Source organism: Micropterus dolomieu, linkage group LG04, assembly GCF_021292245.1.
Source record: "Micropterus dolomieu isolate WLL.071019.BEF.003 ecotype Adirondacks linkage group LG04, ASM2129224v1, whole genome shotgun sequence".
Lineage (NCBI taxonomy): Eukaryota > Metazoa > Chordata > Actinopteri > Centrarchiformes > Centrarchidae > Micropterus > Micropterus dolomieu.
In genome coordinates this window covers 32538744-32556818 of record NC_060153.1, presented here as the reverse complement: position 1 = coordinate 32556818, position 18075 = coordinate 32538744, and the positions used below count along the sequence as shown (strand labels likewise).

Here is an 18075-nt window from a genome sequence, read left to right as displayed (position 1 = left end):
GGTGGGGTCATGGTGGAGCGTGGTGGTGCGTGGTGGGGTCATGGTGGTGCGTGGTGGGGTCATGGTGGGGCATGGTGGTGCGTGGTGGAGCGTGGTGGTGCGTGGTGGGGTCATGGTGGAGCGTGGTGGTGCGTGGTGGGGTCGTGGTGGTGCGTGGTGGGGTCGTGGTGGGGCATGGTGGTGCGTGGTGGAGCGTGGTGGTGCGTGGTGGGGTCATGGTGGAGCGTGGTGGTGCGTGGTGGGGTCGTGGTGGTGCGTGGTGGGGTCATGGTGGTGCGTGGTGGGGTCATGGTGGAGCGTGGTGGTGCATGGTGGTGCGTGGTGGTGCATGGTGGTGCATGGTGGGGTCGTGGTGGGGCGTGGTAAATAAAAACAGTAAACATGGCGGACCGACTGGCAGGTTTCTGCACAGTTAAACCCTCAGCGGTGCACTCGGTGTTAATTAAAAGGATGACCGTTGTATTAAAAACAAGTAATAAATATACGTTACTGTATCCTTCTAGCTACATCTGCTGGGAATCAGTTCGGTAAAGTTGGAAATACATTCACAGATTCGGGAATTGTGGAAAAGTGGAGACACTGCAGCCTTTAACAGTGAAGTCACTGAATATTAAAATTCCCCCAAATTATGCAAAACTTTTTTTTATTACAAATCTAGTGTTGTAGTATCACCAGCAGGAGATCATTGATGTATGAGGTGATTTCGGAGACACAACGTCTTATAACAGTGTAGTCACTGAATATTAAAAACAGGCCTACCTAATATTAGGTGTGCAAAAGTCTTTTTTCCCCCCAAACTAAGTGTTGTAGTATCACCAGCAGGAGATCATTGATGTACGAGGTGATTTTGGGGGCTCTACATTGTATAAGTGTGAAGTTATTGAATATTTCTGCATTATGTGTTTTTGGCGTTGCACTTTGTGAATGTATTTCCAACTTTCCCAAACTTTGGTAATCCTCAAAAGTCAGCAAAAGTTTTAGGATATATTTCCAAATGTTTTCACATTTCTGGGCATTTTTAACATTTTCCTGACTAACCTTTGTGCAGAGAAGATGACTTTCAGAGATTGTTTACTGTAAGCAGCTGCCTAATAACATGACAAAATATTTCTACATCAATTTACAGGCAGAACAGGTTTTTCTATTTGATCCTAGTATATATTATTTTAATTTAATACTTTACTTCATGGTTTACCATTCACCATGGGCGAGTTCAGTGCCGACAAAACGTAGCAAAGCGGGGTTTTATTATTTTTTTTTCAACGGAAACCGTGGTGGGCGCGTCGCAGGTGTTGCCAAATCAGCTGCGACAAGTTTGTAAACACAGCGGTGTTAAAAAGGCAGGAAAATGCAGTGCGCTTGCGTTCGCAGCAGCGTGTTCAGGGAACCGCCCTTTCCGTTTTGTCGGCGCTGAACTCGCCCCACGTTTCCTGCCCACCGGGGAATATGTTGGGGCCTTTTATTTTTTTTTTACTTGACTTTATTGAGAAGGTCATCATATAAAGTCCCCTCCAAAAGTCTCAGAACGTTGAGGCGAGTTCTTTTGTTTTTGTTGTTCGCTGAAGACATTTGGGTTTAAGATCAAAAGATGAGACAAGAGTTCAGAATTTCAGCTCTCATTTCCTGGTGTTCACGTCTAGTTGTGTTAAACAACTCAGGACAAACCACCGTCTGTATTAGACCACAGCTTTCTTAGGTGAGCAAAAGTAAAGGAACAAATAATCTTGAAGTAAATAACATTTAATATTTTAACCCTTGCTTGCAATAAGTGCCTCAAGCCTGCGACCCATCGACATCACCAAACTGTTGTGATGCTATTCCAGGCTTTTACCGCAGCTTCTTTCAGTTCTCGTTAGTTTCGGGGTGTTTCTCCCTTTGGTGAAATGCATGCTCTGTTGGGTTACGGTCAGCTGATTGACTTGGCCAGTCTAAACAAGAAACATCTGGCAGTCACATGATCCAATAGTTTTGCTCAATTGAAAAATGGGTGGGTTCAAACAAACGGTGGTTTGTCCTGAGTTGTTTAACACATCTAGACGTGAACACCAGGAAATGAGAGCTGAAATTCTGAACTCTTGTCTCATCTTTTGATCTTAAACCCAGATTTCTTCAGTGAACAACAAAAGAACTCGCCTCACCGTTCCAAGACTTTTGGAGGGGACTGTACATACAACATAAAATGACACAACATACTGTATAACGACATTTTATTGTCCAGGGGTAGGGCTGGACAATAAAACAATAACAATAATTATCGCAATATCATTTTTTCAATAACAATATAACAAATGTTCAATAAATATTCAATAAATGTTTGATTTTTTGACACTAGTTAGGACTTAATTTTTTTATTAAGATTTTTATTTTGTTGAGGAAAAAGGACTGAAAAGCTTTTACTTAATTTTACTCGTGCATATTTGTTGACAGAGATTTTATCATAATTGCTTTGAATGTTCTACCTCAGATTTGTGAAGTGATCCGCTGTTTGGCCTCAAGTGTTGCCCACGAAGACGAGTTTAAAACCACAATAACCATCAGGATTCTTCAACTTTCACTCAGGAGCAAAAATCTGCCTTTAAACTCAAAAAAATGAACAATTTGATATTTATCGTGATAATTATCGATATCGAAAGATATGAAACTTTTTTTTATCGTGATAACATTTTTGCCCATATCGTCCAGCCCTATCCAGGGGTACAAAAATAATTTAACATTCGTTAAGGCTTCCTGGCGAGAAAGTCCAGGTTAAGGCACCAACTTGAGTTCTCGAGTTCCAGCATCAGTCACTTCCATGAGGTCGTAAGTGTTGAATATAGTTGTACAGTCCTTTGAGTCCATATGTGCATCTAGTTCACTCATACAGACGGGGAACAATGGTTTAGAACCTGTACATTTATACTTGTGGATATGGAATTTGGCAAGTAAGAATAACAGATTTGTTATGAAATATAATCCTTTTTTTTTATCCTCCCTGAAATTAAAAACACAGAAGAAAACATCCTTAAAACAAAACAAAATATTAAGAGTCTGAATGAACTCCTTCTAATTCTAGTTCTAATATAAATGGGACACATGTTCCTCTGCAGCTTTACAGAATGAACAGTTTCAATATTCAGTTTATATCTTTTAAAGAAAGACTTTAGTGGGTAGAACCAGTGAATCAATTTATCCCAAGGCACACACTCTGTTCCACTGTCCAATATGAAATTACGTAAGGCGCAGTCACAATGTCTCTTGTTGCTTTGAGGAAAAGCATAAACTCCCCATAGCAGTGTCGGTACGTTAGTGACATGAGACGTCCGTTTCTGATGACGGCGGCAGCTGATCACAGCTGGATCTTCACTGCTCACAGGATCATTTCTCCTGGCACAATGCTGATATTATCTGCATTCTAGTTATTGAATAACCCAGAGTATGATCATGGTGTCTTTGGATGTATTTGGCTAAATGTTTCAGGGAAGTTGAAATGATGTACCTCGTATCTAAGTGGAGACTCAGATTTAGGTTTTCTGTTTGTTTCCTCTTCTGATATCCTTTAAGACTACTGCATACATTTTATTTGCAAGTCACATCCGACTGCGTTCCAAAAATAGCAACTCTGATTTGAATAAATGCGAATGATTTAATTGCAGCGGTGATCTCCACCTTGCATTACGAGGTGGTTGAACTGGATACTGGGTGTTTTATCCTGCGCTGTTGTTCATTTTAAACATGGTTAAATGAAGGCACTGTTAATGGAGCTGCAAAGAAGCTTCTATTTGTTTTGAAGAAGATAACACTTATCTTTGTAGAGAAAAAGATGATGAGGTGATTTTCTCATGCTAATTTGTTAACATCATTTCAGAATTGATTATTTGAGTGGAAAAAATGGCCAAACTCACTGATATTGAGGCTCTGTTATCACTTACCCAGTGTGTCTGTGTATGTTGTAGATCAGTGACCATGACAACCAAGCGCGGACTGATAACTGATTCATTCAAGGTGGTGAAGAAAGCAAAGAAGGAGGGGAAACGAGAGAAGAGGCCTCCTCCTCCTCCTCCGCCGCCACAGCAAGGTGAAGAGCAGCACAGTGTCTGATCAGGGCTCACGCTCAGTGAGACGGGCGTTCACTGTTTGCAACATGACGTCTCAGTCAGCATCTACGAAACTGTGCAAAAGGCTAAAACAGCAATATGGAAACGAGCGTTATGAATAAGGAAGTGTTATTGTAGCATTTGTTTGGTTAACGTTAGAAGGATTTTTGTTTGAAACGTTGAATTATTATTAATGTCAGAGCAGTGTTATATTTGTCTGATACTTTGTCGTGTTAAATCTTGTTATAGGAGCTGAAAGTGAACCAGAGGAGAGGCTCCAGAGGCTCAGACAGTTCGATCTGGACTGGAGATTCGGGCCCTGCACGGGTAACATTCCTACACATGTACAGGCTGTAGAACATCTGGCTTTGGCATAATAACAGAGATGGATAGAGCAGTTTCAACTTAAATATTGTTCACTAGTAGGTGGAAACGAATCCACCAGCCAAACATAGTTTTTTACCGGCCAAAATAATAAATTATTTTTGTATCACATATCCATTTTTTTCTGTCTTTTTATTTTAATAATATATTAAGTCGAATACAAACTTAAAGAAGAGCCCAAAGTGACATTTGAAGCAAAATTATATTAAAACATTAACAGTAAATTGTTTTCTAAACTTACAAGATGCTTATTAAACATTCAAATTAAATCCCATCTTTCTACAATCAACCTCTTTGCACAGTCTGGCCTCCTGGTTCTGACCGACACAGTGTGCAACATTTTTTATACAGTCTATAAATCATATTCCTTTATCAAATTCAAATAACAATATTGCCAAAGCTACATATATATAAAGGACAATTAATTTCATACATTTCATTAGATAAGGAAATAAAACTGCAAAAGTTGTGTGTGTGTGTGTGTAATACAGTATATTACTTTATCTCTGGGGAGGACAGCTGGACCATAAGAAGATCTGACTGGGTATCAGACACTAGACTGGACTGCCAACTTTATTTTTTCTCCTTTTCGTCTGCGTTTTTAAAATTTTGTTTATGTTGTTTATTTTGTTGGTTTGGTTACTACACTTGGTAAATGTCGCCACATTACGGTGGTAGCTAGCTAGCTTGCTAAATGCTAAAAACACTCCAAGCACGACTTTTGTGGCTCCTAACACAAGCGGTTTTCACACCGTCTTATTTTCCGGAGCGCTCTGTGCACACATGGCTGCGGATTGTGCCGCAAACGTTTGCGAATGCGGCATTTGGCGGATGTTTTTCTGCGCTTTTTCGCAGGATGTTTATATGAAAGTGGCTCCCCTCTTTTCCGCCACCTCCTTAAAAATCTACACCGATCAAACACAAGTAACACGAAACGAACATAAACAACAACCAATGAACGAACCCCCATAATCTGCGTGTTACACCATTTTAGATCCCTGGGTACAGCAGGGACCAATCTAAGTGTGACACATAACAAACGGGAACGCGTGGCTGCTGTTAATTACCGTCAAATAGATATTACATGGAGATATCATCCCCAAAACATTTACCCTGCAGTGTGCCGGGTAGCCTTCCAATATTTAGCCACCAAACGTAAAATCCACCCGTATTTGGCGCTTAATTTCCACCCCTGGCAGGTAGTGTTGCACGGTAAACGTTAAAAACGATACAGTACTGCCTTTTATTGGTCCGAATACCTGAAGAATGACGGTAGCCGTGTTTCCATCTAATTGTCATGCGAATTTTAAGTAGACTTTTGCAATGTCGCAAAAAAGTAAATGCAGTCCAAAAGTCCACGCAGACCAAGTGAGGCAACATGTCCAACTTAGCAAAGCATCTCACCAAAAGACATGCAGAGAAGAAGAAGAAATACTTAATTAACTGCACTCTGTTATTATTGTTAGTGTTTACACACAGGTCCGAAACTCATGCACAAACAGGACCCACAGCAACACACGGAGAGTGAGATCTGAGGGGTTCGGGGGCTTGCTCCAGTGCCCAGGAGGTGAACTGGCACCTCTCCAGCTACCAGTCCACACTCCGCAACTCTGGTCCGAGCTGGATTCGAACCGGCGACCCTCCGGTTCCCAAACCTGCTTAGCTTCAGTCATTCAGCAGAAGCAGGGTTTACATTGGCATAGTTGCCGGCAAACAAGTCTGGAATTTTCAGGAATGTCTTACTCAGAGTCAGATAAGATCACTATTACTTAAATGTCTGTGTACCCACTCCCACTCCAGAGATAGATCTTAGCCTAGCAGGAGGAAACTACTAGCCTAGCAGGAGGAAACTACTAGCCTAGCAGGAGGAAACTACTAGCCTAGCAGGAGGAAACTACTAGCCTAGCACCAAGAACTCCAGGCTGTAAAATGTCCCGCTTCATAAAGCTGTGGGTGATACCGCAGCCATTAGGTCCATGTTTGTCTACAGTCTGTGTTTCCTCACCTGACATCTCGATGCACAAAGCAGCATATCAGCTGTTTTCTACATTACGTCTGGGTCTGCTCTTTTTGGGAGGTTAAAGTTAAAGTGGTCCAAAAACAGGTTTTGACCACACACACACTGAGGTTTTGCAGCTGAGTGCAGTTTGTCCTTGTTTTGCGTCTGTTAAATGTTCAACTCTCTGTAGTGGTCCCAAAAATATTTGTTAAGGTGTACTAAAGTAGCACAGCACACGACAAAGTTATACAACATGTATAAAAGTTATACAACAAGAACGAAGCTTTCCTTATCACTCTTATCTTAAAATGTTTGATTTCAAAGAGCGCATATTCTAATTATATCTCCAACCACGTCCAGTTGCAGCGTCTCCGTTTCTCGCAGCCGTAGGTTTCATGTTTTATTTTCATTCCCTGGTGGTGAATATCAGGTATTGTATCTGTCTGTGCCAGATGATCTACTGTGATTCACTAACGCTGCCTGGAAAGACACCAACTCTCTGAAGATGCTAATAAATTCACTCTCACTGCACGTGGATATTAACGCTGCTGTTTGTGAATTGGACTTCTTTTGCAATAAGGCTCATTTACATAGTAAGAGGACAATTTTGCAAATAGCGCTGGAGCCGCGAGACGCCGTCTGCTTGGCAGCGCCGGTCAAACACGATTTCCTGATCTCAGCTGTGCAGGTGTACAGCCACAGAAGCCATGCAATCCTTTTGTGAATTCACACCTGAGTCATTTATCATGTCGTGTCTCTCTTTGCAGGAATCAGCAGGCTGCAGAGATGGGAGCGAGCACAACTTCATGGTCTGAATCCACCTGAGGAGGTCAGAGACCTGCTGCTGCAAACACACACGGACTCCGCGTACAACTTTAGGTAACTCAAACTATTTCACTCAAACTAACAAACAAATGAACTAAGTTGATGGCGTGGGTAGATACGAGGAACATCAGTCATGTCAGAAGTGTGTGGATGAGTGAGAATGAAAATGCATGTTGGCGGGTGCAGCAAATTAAGCAAAGGAGCAAAGGCTGAGGTTGAAGCAGCAGGACAGCAGAGAGACTGACTCCCAGAGGGGCGGGTACTCGCATTGAAGCCTCCCAGCTCCACCTACAAGCCACACCCAGCATCTGCAAAACAGAGAAGACGCACAGGCAGGCAGAGTCGTCACACATACACATCTGCAAAGCAGGAAGGGTTTTTTTGGTGTCCCCAGAGTATTTGAAAATACCGCACTTACTTACGCTTACTTTGCATTAACTCCAACACTGCGTCCACATCCACACAAAGAACAGGTTACCGGGAGACATCAGGTTACTGCAGGGGAAAAAAGGCATCATAGCGTTTATTTTCCCTACGTGTACATGGCCAAGGACACGGGTTTCCCTAATTTATAAACCAGATTTCTTATCTACCTGCCGTTCAATAAATCACTGCACTGCAGAACGCTCTCCGGTGTGAGATAACCTCAAGTTTAAAGAGAAATGACACTGCAGCTGTTTGGCCCATCTCAATAACAAAGTCAGGAGCAGCTTTGCATGAAAATGCTTTAGTAAAACAGACCTGTCACCTTTATTTATGTGTGATGTCAGCCATCTTGTTTTCTGTGAACAGGGGGGGTGGGGACTCCGCTAACAAATAATCCAATCCAGTTCAGAAGCTGAGATACGTGGCAGACATGCATGTCAGCCTCAGCTCTTGCTGATGCTCTATGCTATCAAACACGATCAATAACCTAAATAGAAAATAGAAAACGCTAAGACAAAAACACTTTGCAAACATTTCCCGTATATACGTATGTCAGACACACAGAAAATCTACTGGGAGAAATGCTCAAATATCAAATAATTGCTGCAAAATAGATTTCCTCCTGCCATGAAAGACAACCAGTGGAAACTTACACTACTGAATAATTGTACTAATTTTCAAATTATTATTATTTTGACTGTGTGATATTTTAGTAATTGTTGTATTTTTAAATCTCACATTTGATACTGATTTTTTTTTATTATTTTTTAAATGAAGTAATTCAAAATTAATATACACACACATGTTTACAGTTTTATCTATTTATTTTATTTAAATTTTTTTACATATTATTATAACGCACACACGTTACTGTGTCAATTACTTAGTTTATTTTAATTTTTAATATTTTTTTTTAACTCACACACATGCTTTATTTTCATTTAAATATATTTTTTATTTTTTAACACACACGCTTAATATTTTTTCTTTACTTTTTTAAAATATTTATTTTTACAGAATTTTTAAACTTTTTTTATTGTTGTTATTTTATTTTGTATTAAAACACACAAACACAACTTTTGCTGTTTTATTTCCTTATCTAATGAAATTTATGAAAGTAATTGTCCCTATGTACTTTATACTTAGCTTTGGCAATATTGTTGCTACACATTCATGCCAATAAAGTTAATTTGAATTTGAAAGCTTCCAGTGAACACCTGCTTGGATTTGTCCTCAGCTCTCTCTGTGATCAGAGAGACTTACAATACATCATAATTATTACTGTTTTTTTGTGTTTAATTTAGGCAAAGTTCATGTAATGCTGAAAAATGTGGAATGATATTCTGCCCTAACTCTTGTAGACACATATTGGTATTAATAAAGTTGCCTTTAATTTGTGTTCTTTGTCTTTCAGCCTGTGGAGGGAATATCCGTTGTGAGGAGGAAGACATAAAGAGAGAAAAAGAACGCACACTCCAACAAAATCACAAGAAGTTTCCCTTCTGAAAAACATTCACAGGAAAAATATGCAAACCTCGCGTAGAGCCGCAGAGGACCAACAGAATAATGTTTTCTACAGTGTGCTAAGTCGTCTCCTACAAGACAAAGTTTGTAACATTTTAAATAAAATCTTTCAAAACGTGGTTCTGTGATGTATGAAGAAGGAAGGGGTTAGTTTGCACCGCCCACATCCCTCCCACATGCTCTGCCCACTTTGTCTTATTTTAAATGACCTAACTTAACATAGTCTCTCTGTTTTTGCTCTCAGAGCAAAAGGAAGGTGAAGCCAATGCACAAGTGCATTAAACCTGCACTCTTCTTTCCCGCAAAGGCCAGCAGGGGGCGACTCCACTGGTTGCAAAAATAGAAGGTGAGATTGTATAGAAGTGTAATTTATTACCTCACAGTGGATCAGAGGCGGGACGTTCTGTTCCAGTGGGCGGGATTTTAAAACATTTCCCTCTCTGATTCGTTAATGGGACGTCAGTCTGATACCTGGGCCTCTCATTGGTTCGTTCTCAGCTCCGTTGGGTTTCTGCAATTCCGCTGATCACGGTCATTATGGGCCAGAAGCGTCAAGGCACACAGATTTAGCCACGATGATACCGCAAGTGAGACGACTTCTGTTTCAAATGAAGGGACATGCTAGATTTATTTGTGCTTTTACAACACAGTGTTGTACAAAGTGATCGAGTTCCCTTTGTGCTGCTCACAAAAAGCAAACGTTATAAACAAAAAGTATACAATTATATTTTTTGTATTTTAAAGTTTAAAAGCATTAATCCTGTTTGTGTCAGTCCAGAATTGGAGGACAATTTAGGCATCAACACTTTATTTTGTCATTGTCTGTTTTATTTATGTATACATACATACATAAGAAAAACAGGTAATACACCATAAAATAAATAGATTCGTCCAGCTCAGGCATCAAAGGTGTTTTATTTATTAGATGTTTTATTTGGTGTGTGCTGTGCTTTGCACAACCCTGTTACCAATACTCAGGAGCCTCTAAAAGTATATTTTAAAATATTTGTTTAATAAATCCTTTACCATTTAGTAAAGATATTCATAATTAATGAGTTATCAAAAACACTCATGAACTGATCAATATTTAAGAAAGCTGATTTGTTCAGATGTTGTTCACGTGGCTGACCAGACTATCACGGCTCTGATCTCCATGTGGCTCAATAATCCCATCCAGGTATTTGATGAGACCTTAACCTGCCGCAATAAAATAAAAATATTGGCAATTTATTCTCGAAAATATGGTAATAATTTAAAACGAAATTATACATATATTTAATGTTATTATAGATATTAGACTGTCCCATCTGGGTGCACTAAAGACGATGCAACCCTGTTACTTACCTTTGGGTTACCCGTGGTGCTAGCAAATGTCTTGGTGATGTCAATTCCACTGTGTCATCTTCTGTGCATAAATACTATTATTTAAAATATTTTGATGATTTCAAAAAGTGACATATCAAGAAATTTATATTAAAAAAGTAGATTTAAAACTTATTTTAACTTATATTTGACACGCAAATTGGTCATAAAGAAGGTGGGACAAGATAAAAATGTCATTTTAGTTGGTGCTGGAAAGCTTTTTGCGTTCTAGATAATATTTTGGAGCCATTTACTTTCCGTCTCAGGACAAAGTATGATTCACACAACAAGTGCTTGTTTTAGTATTTTGCACATGTATTATTTGAAATTGAATGGGTGGGTCCTGCGGCGTCCTTAGCCCTGGGCTGGAAAAGGATCTCAGAAGGATTTTTCAGCTGCAGCTCCTGTGTCCGTCCTCTCTGCTCCACCTGAAGCTGCACTTTATCAGAGGCGCTGAAATGAACCTGTGTGGATTTGTGGTGAGGTTAAAGCAGCGGAGGCGTTATAAACATTTCATTTCAAAAGCTATGTTTTGCCCCCCCTTTATTTCGCATTGCCTTCCTGGCTCAGGCGATTTCGGACCTGGCTCAATCCCTCACACAGTCCAGAATGTATCCTGTAGAAATGTTGAGGGAGAAGGAAAGAAGTTGCTGGAGGCCGCAGCAGCAAAGTGCCTCAATATTACAGACTTTTCTTTGCGCTGCTGTTACTTCTAGCTGAAGGCAGCAGGGGTGGGTCCATCTAATGTACTTTTAATTTCCATTCATACCTTCAGCCGTCTGTAATCCGCACTTTGCTTCATTAACCGAACTGCGCTGTCATCCAGGCTGTGCGCGCGCAGTTACGCAGTAAAGCGCCGGTCGGGCGCTTGTCACGGTCACAGACGCAAACATTTAGAAAATCAGGCAAGTATCTTTTCAGTTTAAGGCTTTATTGTTGTACAGAAAATGTCCTCCAATTCTGAAATGAGGTGAAATGTGTACCATGGCGCGCACTCGCAGCGTCTCTGAGTAAAGACGGATCTTTACTTTGAAAGCTGAGACCGGAAGCTGTCGGTGTGACTGTGTTTTCTTGGTCTCGGATGCTGAAGCCTGTAGCTTTCTGACTCTCACTGCAGCCGGATTACACGGAGCGCTTCAATAAGCCTTAATTTTCCAACGACAACATTTTTACCACTCCGGAGAATCAGATGATGCTTCATGGAAACATCACCTGACGACTTTTCCTTCGTCCGTCATAGTATAATAACAGATAGCCAGCTGAAAAACTATTCTTAATATTGTGCTGCTTTCTGTTCTTTGCCGTGAGCAGCTGAGTTACGCATGGTGCTGTGATAACGTTGTCTTGCTGGAACCGTAAGGAGCGCAGACACACGACACACGGGCGTACGGAGCGCTGCGGTAAGCGACCTGCTCCTCTCCGGGGGATTACCGGTACAACGGGACGCTAGCTGCCTAACGTTAGCCCGCCGCTCACATACAGGGACATCCGTGGAAGTCAGCAGCTGTTTTATGGCTCAAGCACTTTAGCTTGTTAAGATGTTTCACCTGTCGTGTGACGCACGACGTCTCAGCGTATGAGCAGTTAATTTTGCAGTCATATCAAATAGCGGGCCCGTCTCATCAGCCGTGTGCAACATGTCGTTATGTCATGCATCTAACCAGGGTTTAGGCTAACGCTACATTTAACGGTGAGCCAGTGACCGGACGTGTCATCATTATTGTTTAGTGCACCGCCAGTGCGTCAGCCTGACGCTGCTGCGTCGCTCCTGTGCGACACACGGGTGGAGGAGGCTTAATGTTGTGATTTGCAGATGGAATCGGTGATTTTAAGGACAAACCCTCCAGGAGTTTAGACACAGGGCTGTTTCTTACAACCTGGCGCAGGGCCTTCACGATCCAGAGAGTGTGTATTTTTCACTGTTTTCTCCTTCACCTGTTACATGCACACTTAGTAAAAAAAGGATAGAGCGTTGTGATAAATTCGGCACAGACAACATGAATCACTTATTACATGATGTATTATATGATTTTTGAGTTATTGCAGCCTGCTCGATTACACACTAGTGGTAGAAGGAGATCATGGGAACATTACATTATTGTTTAAATGCATGAAAACTAGCCTGAAGTGTTCATTAGATTTTGACAAGTGCCCCCTAAGTTAAAATGCTTGTTCAAACAGGTAGGCCTAACTGTTTTGTCAAGAGGCAGGAGTGCCTTTAATTGTCAAAAAGAGCTTGGAGCCATATGAGGAAGCCCGAAGCCAAGTAGAGAAGCTCATCCTACAAACACTCGTTGTCTCTGAGGTATTCTCAGAGCCTCCCTGTGGTCCTTGAGGTCTGTTTGTCTCTGTGGCTGCCAGTTTGTGTGGTTGCTAGCTAATGCTGTAAGGCTGTAAGCACTAGGTATTCAGTTAGAATTCAAAGAGGTCCAGTTAGAGAAAATTTCCCGAAGCAAAGGTCTGGAACCTCAAAACGACTAACTTGCGTTATCTTTCAGTGCCATAACGTATAGTTGTATTAACATATGTTTTTAGTCAACAACGGACTGTCAAATCAAATAATATTTCAGTCTGTTTTCACATCACAAGGGGATAATAAATAATAACTACTCTAATTAAAGCTGCAAGCAGCGTTGGGCGGGGTCCCTTGCATTTGGTTTGGTGCAGATTTGAGCATGTAGCCTGAAGTTACAACAACTTCCTGTTTCATGGCGAATCATTGATTTTGGACGCCACGCCACGGGCACGCCGTTTCCCGAAAACTCACTGTTTGTACAACTTTTAATCGTCAGTGGGATTAGACTAGACAGTGAAAACCTGAAGTCGGTCGGACTAATTCTGTAACAGGAGTTCGTTAAAGTACGGAGTGTGTAAATCATCCCAAAATTACCACAAAATTCAAAATGGCCGACTTCCTGTTGGGTTTAGGGCATCAATCCAAGAGGCTTTTTGGTACGTGTGGACATGATACATGTGCCACAGAAATTTCCTCTAGGTAAACCGTGCTGTGGGGGCTGCTTCATTAAAGGTCGCTTCCTGTTGCCAGCAGGTGGCGCTGCGACTGTTTGTGAATGTCGGCATGTACATGTGTTCAGGGCGGGACTCTTAATAAACGTGTAAAATTTGGTAGAGATCTGATCATGTACAGTCAAGTTACAACAACTTCCTGTGTCATGGCGAAGCGTGGAACTTTGCCGCCACGCCACGGACACGCCATTAACTGCAAAATCACGAGTTTTACAACAAGGCTTCATCGATGTGTTGAGGGCTTTCTGGGACAGTAGCAGTACATTACAACATAAAACGTGTCATTTCCTGTTGCCAGCAGGTGGCGCTATGTCTTTGAGTGAATATTGGCATGTGGGTGTGTTCAGGGCGCGACTCTTATAATGTATTCCAAATTTGGTGCAGATGTAAGCATGTATGCTGAAGTTACAACAACTTCCTGTTTCATGGCGAATCATCGATTTTTGACAGCACGCCACGGGCAAACTGGTCGACTGATAATAACCGTTTGTACAACTTTTAATCATCAATGGGTTTAGAGTGCACAGCGAAAATTGATTAAATCTTTCGTCTCCTCAATTCGTGTGTGTTTCCAAAACGTCTCTGGTGAATCTCGCGGACTCGACTCGCAAGCGTCAATGCACAGATTTGATTGGCTGAGCAGCGTCACATGAGACGATTGAAGCATATGCGATTGGCCTGTGAGTTTCCTGGGCCATTAAACCAGTACAGTAAATGCAAGAAAAGCTGCGCGGGTTAAAATAGAAACGCTCCGTCACGAGGGGGTGAGTCTCAATAATAAATCTGCTGTAGGTCGGCGGTCCGGAGAGGACGGCGGTCCACCTATTAGTGACCTCTGCATTGGAATATTGCAAGGATTCCAGTAGCAGGTGTTTTAAAGTGTGTAGGTTTTAGTGACATCTAGTGGTGAGATGTTGCAAATTGCTCACTCGCCACTCCCTCCCCATTTCGAAGCGCGTAGGATAGCAACGGTAGCCGACACAGGACAAAAAGTGTCTTCAGAAAAACTAAATGGTAAATGACTATTTTCATAGTCGACTGATCTGCCACGGCGCTCATCTGCAATCAAATACAATTTTAAATAGGGCTGGTAAAATAAAATAAAAACTAAAATCAGTATGTGGCGGGCAGCGTTGATATTGTGGCGGGCCGCCACTAATAAATGAACGTATAGGAAACACTGCCTTCCCTCTGCTGCAGTGGTAACTGGGACCAGAGCGCACTGTGGGCGGGACTGGCACCGGCCGGTGTCACACCAAAATCTGTGACCTATCAGACGACAATGTTTTCCTGTAACCCCACTTGTGCAGCTTCTCAACACCGAAAACGTTTGAGCACATTTTCAATTCGCCATCAACTTTGGTAAAACTGCTGACAGTTGATTTCTCGTCTCAGAACCGCTCAAAAGTGTATTTAGTGATTCAAAAGCGTACAAAACTTGTAAAAACAAAAGCCGTTCTGCTGGTCGCCTCTTTCTCCGTTACTTTCCGCTTCTCGCATGAATGCGTCTTCTTGGTGAGCAGTCTTACAGTCAAGCAGTGGAAGCTGTGCTGCCCCCTGTAGCGCACTGCAGTTAGAAATAAACAACCAGAAATGTTCCTGATATAAAGATTGCATCTAAACGGCATCTATGTAACGACGCGTCCACAATGACATTTCACGTCGATTTCGTCGTTGCAGCCCCACTAACTAGCTTGCAGACAACGCAATGAGCACGACGCGGTCGTCTCAGCCGACCTGATTGCTCTCTCACTTCCTCAACTGAAATACACAGAATGGATATTACACAATGAAAAAGAAGGTTTCGAGTCTTTTGTACAGCGGGACTGTGTGGCCGCTGCAGCGGCGTGTGAATCAGCTCGCTGTCGGCGAGAAGAGAAGCGCCTTGTCAGGATCGATACTGTGGAAAATGAATATTAAAACCGTCACAATCAATATATATCAAAATATCGATATTATTGACAATACTAGCAGTCATGGGCGTCTACGCTGCTGGAATGATACAAGAAGAAGAACGTAGTGAGGAAATGTGCTCTGTAGCGCCGATTTTCCATTTTTGGCTACTGTAGAAACATGGCGACACACATGTAAAGGGGACCCGCGGTTATGAAGATATAAATGTCATAACGGTTCTTTAAGGAAGGTCTTTATACACCACAGGATCTTATTTTGCATTCCTGTCAATAGATCCTCAGAAAAATCACACACTGGACCTTTAAGATGTGGGAAATTAAATAAAATAAACACAAAATAATGTTTGCTATTATCCTCCAGGAGGATGTTTTTATCCAGGCTGTGAAGAAGGATGATTCTTTTGAAGACCGACTGTGATGTTTCCGTTCCGAAGAAGGTTGTTGATGTTCTCTCTCCTTCTGCCTACATAGTGATGGATAATGCTCATACGAAGACGGTGGAGGAGGTTTTGGGCTTCTTCAGCGTAAATGAGTCCACAGGTCTGAGCTGCGAGCAGCTGAAGAAGAACAGGGAGAGATGGGGACCCAATGGTACAAATCTTTTATTAAACAGTCGTTAAATTTCTTCCAAACAAGCTGGCTGATCACTGTAGCCGCACAGTAGTGACAATGTTTAAATGGCTGTGATGCTGAGGAACAAAACTGATAACCATCATTATAATAAAATGCTGAAGGATTCTCATTGATGGAATGTGTACATTTACTGTACTGTGCTGTCAATCTGCGACATATCCTTTATATATTGTTTTAAGTAGCTGCACAGTGTTCAAGTGTTAGCAAAAAATAACTGATCCCTGCTGAAACCAAGCACCAGGGCTGATGATGTCTTTTTCTTTTCCTCTATCCTCTCTGCTTTCACTCTTTCTTTACTCACAGAATTGCCAGCTGAAGAAGGTGAGCTATCTGTTTTACGATGTCCTGTTCTCTTTCTTTTCTTTCTTTCGTCATCATGAGCTCGTCTAAATCAAAGTCTGTCTTTTTTTTTCTTTATGCTCATTGTGTTCCTCGGCGTCCCTGTGCAGGGAAGTCACTCTGGCAACTGGTCCTGGAGCAGTTCGAGGATCTGTTGGTGCGAATCTTGCTGCTGGCTGCGTGCATCTCCTTTGTAAGGAAACACAACACATGGAAACGCATACGCAATCACAAATACAAGTAATCAGGAGTTGGTCTGGACTGTGTGTTTGTGCGTTTCTGTACATTGAGTTCTCGTGCTCGCCCTGGGATTGTTTTGTTTTTATTGTTTCTATTTTTATTGATTAATTCTTTGCTCTTTTAATGCTCCTTTTAACCTTTGTAAGTGTTGTTTTGAACTGTTTTTGTCGCTTTATAATTATTATTAATTTATAATAATTTGTTTTATTAATGCTTATTTTATTGTTGATTTTTTATTTTATTTTCATTTTTAAGTATGGATCATGTTTGTTTCACTGTACAGCACTTGGTTTTGAAAAGTGCTATACAAATAAAGTTATTATTATTATTATTATAATGCTGCCTCCATCCCTGTAAAGCACTTTGGAACCCAGAGCCACAGTGAACACACATCTTGTCTTTTGTCTCACAGACCCTGGCTTGGTTCGAAGAAGGGGTCGGGACAATCACAGCCTTTGTTGAACCCTTAGTCATCCTCCTCATCCTCATCGCCAATGCCATTGTAGGAGTGTGGCAGGTAAACAGCGTGTGTGAAGGTTTTGTAGACTGACAATCATATATCAAGGAAATTACTAGAATATTAATGAGTCTTAAAATGTTATGATGTGTGAAAACGTTTTAATCAACCCAAAGATTCCCCAAATGTATTATTTTACGCCTCTAATGTGAAACAGAATAGCTTCAAGCTACATTTGTACTTGACACAAGGAGTTAACGGGAGTGTAGATTTCACCAGTTATGCACTGAATGTGATCAGGCCGTATCAGGCTTTATGCTATATTCTACCTTTCAGAGATAAACTGATAAATGAATGATGAATAAATGAATGAATAAATGATTCTGTGATCAGGCCCCATTTGATCTCTGTTTTCAACAGCTCCCTATCTACTGGTTGTGTCCCTGATTATTTTAAAACGGCTTGCGTGAACCCACCTTTAAAGAAACCTGGTTTAGATCCCTCCCTCCCACATAATTTTAGACCAATTTCAAAACTGCCTTTTATTGCAAAGATTCTAGAAAGAATTGTGTCCAAACAGCTGCTCACTGTACTGGAAAATAACAAATTATTTGAAAAGTTTCAGTCTGGTTTTAGGAAGTACCACAGCACTGAGACTGCCCTGCTTAAAGTCACCAATGACCTTTTAATGTCTGCTGATGAAGGCATGTGCTCAGTCCTGGTACTCCTGGACCTTAGCGCTATTTTTGACACCATTGATCACAACATCATGTTTGACAGACTGAGGCACTGGGTGGGAATCTCTGGTACTGCCCTAGAATGGTTTTCATCCTACCTGTCAAATAGGAAGTTTTGCGTGTCTGTAAACAACTA

At 41.4% G+C, this 18075-nt stretch overlaps 2 protein-coding genes across 4 annotated transcripts in view; both read left to right on the top strand.

Moving 5' to 3' along the window:
* The first annotated feature begins 3938 nt into the window (after window positions 1-3938).
* Window positions 3939-9350, top strand: pold4 (DNA polymerase delta 4, accessory subunit). The gene is made up of 4 exons (XM_046048275.1): window positions 3939-4054; window positions 4323-4400; window positions 7224-7335; window positions 9122-9350. The coding sequence occupies exons 1-4, from the start codon at window positions 3943-3945 to the stop codon at window positions 9144-9146; spliced, it is 327 nt and encodes a 108-aa protein (XP_045904231.1). The 5' UTR covers window positions 3939-3942; the 3' UTR covers window positions 9147-9350.
* Window positions 9351-11479: 2129 nt separating this feature from the next.
* Window positions 11480-18075, top strand: part of si:dkey-28b4.8 (sarcoplasmic/endoplasmic reticulum calcium ATPase 2) — a 71005-nt gene continuing 64409 nt past the window's right edge. The window contains exons 1-5 of one of the 3 annotated variants that reach the window (XM_046046593.1): window positions 11480-11498; window positions 16005-16124; window positions 16470-16487; window positions 16616-16698; window positions 17158-17262. In XM_046046593.1, the coding sequence (XP_045902549.1) occupies window positions 16007-16124; window positions 16470-16487; window positions 16616-16698; window positions 17158-17262 (324 nt within the window). In that variant the 5' untranslated portion in view covers window positions 11480-11498; window positions 16005-16006. Of the gene's footprint in view, window positions 11499-11666; window positions 11994-12088; window positions 12499-16004; window positions 16125-16469; window positions 16488-16615; window positions 16699-17157; window positions 17263-18075 lie in introns of those variants that run through there. The other 2 variants (XM_046046592.1, XM_046046591.1) reach the window with 2 other exon arrangements.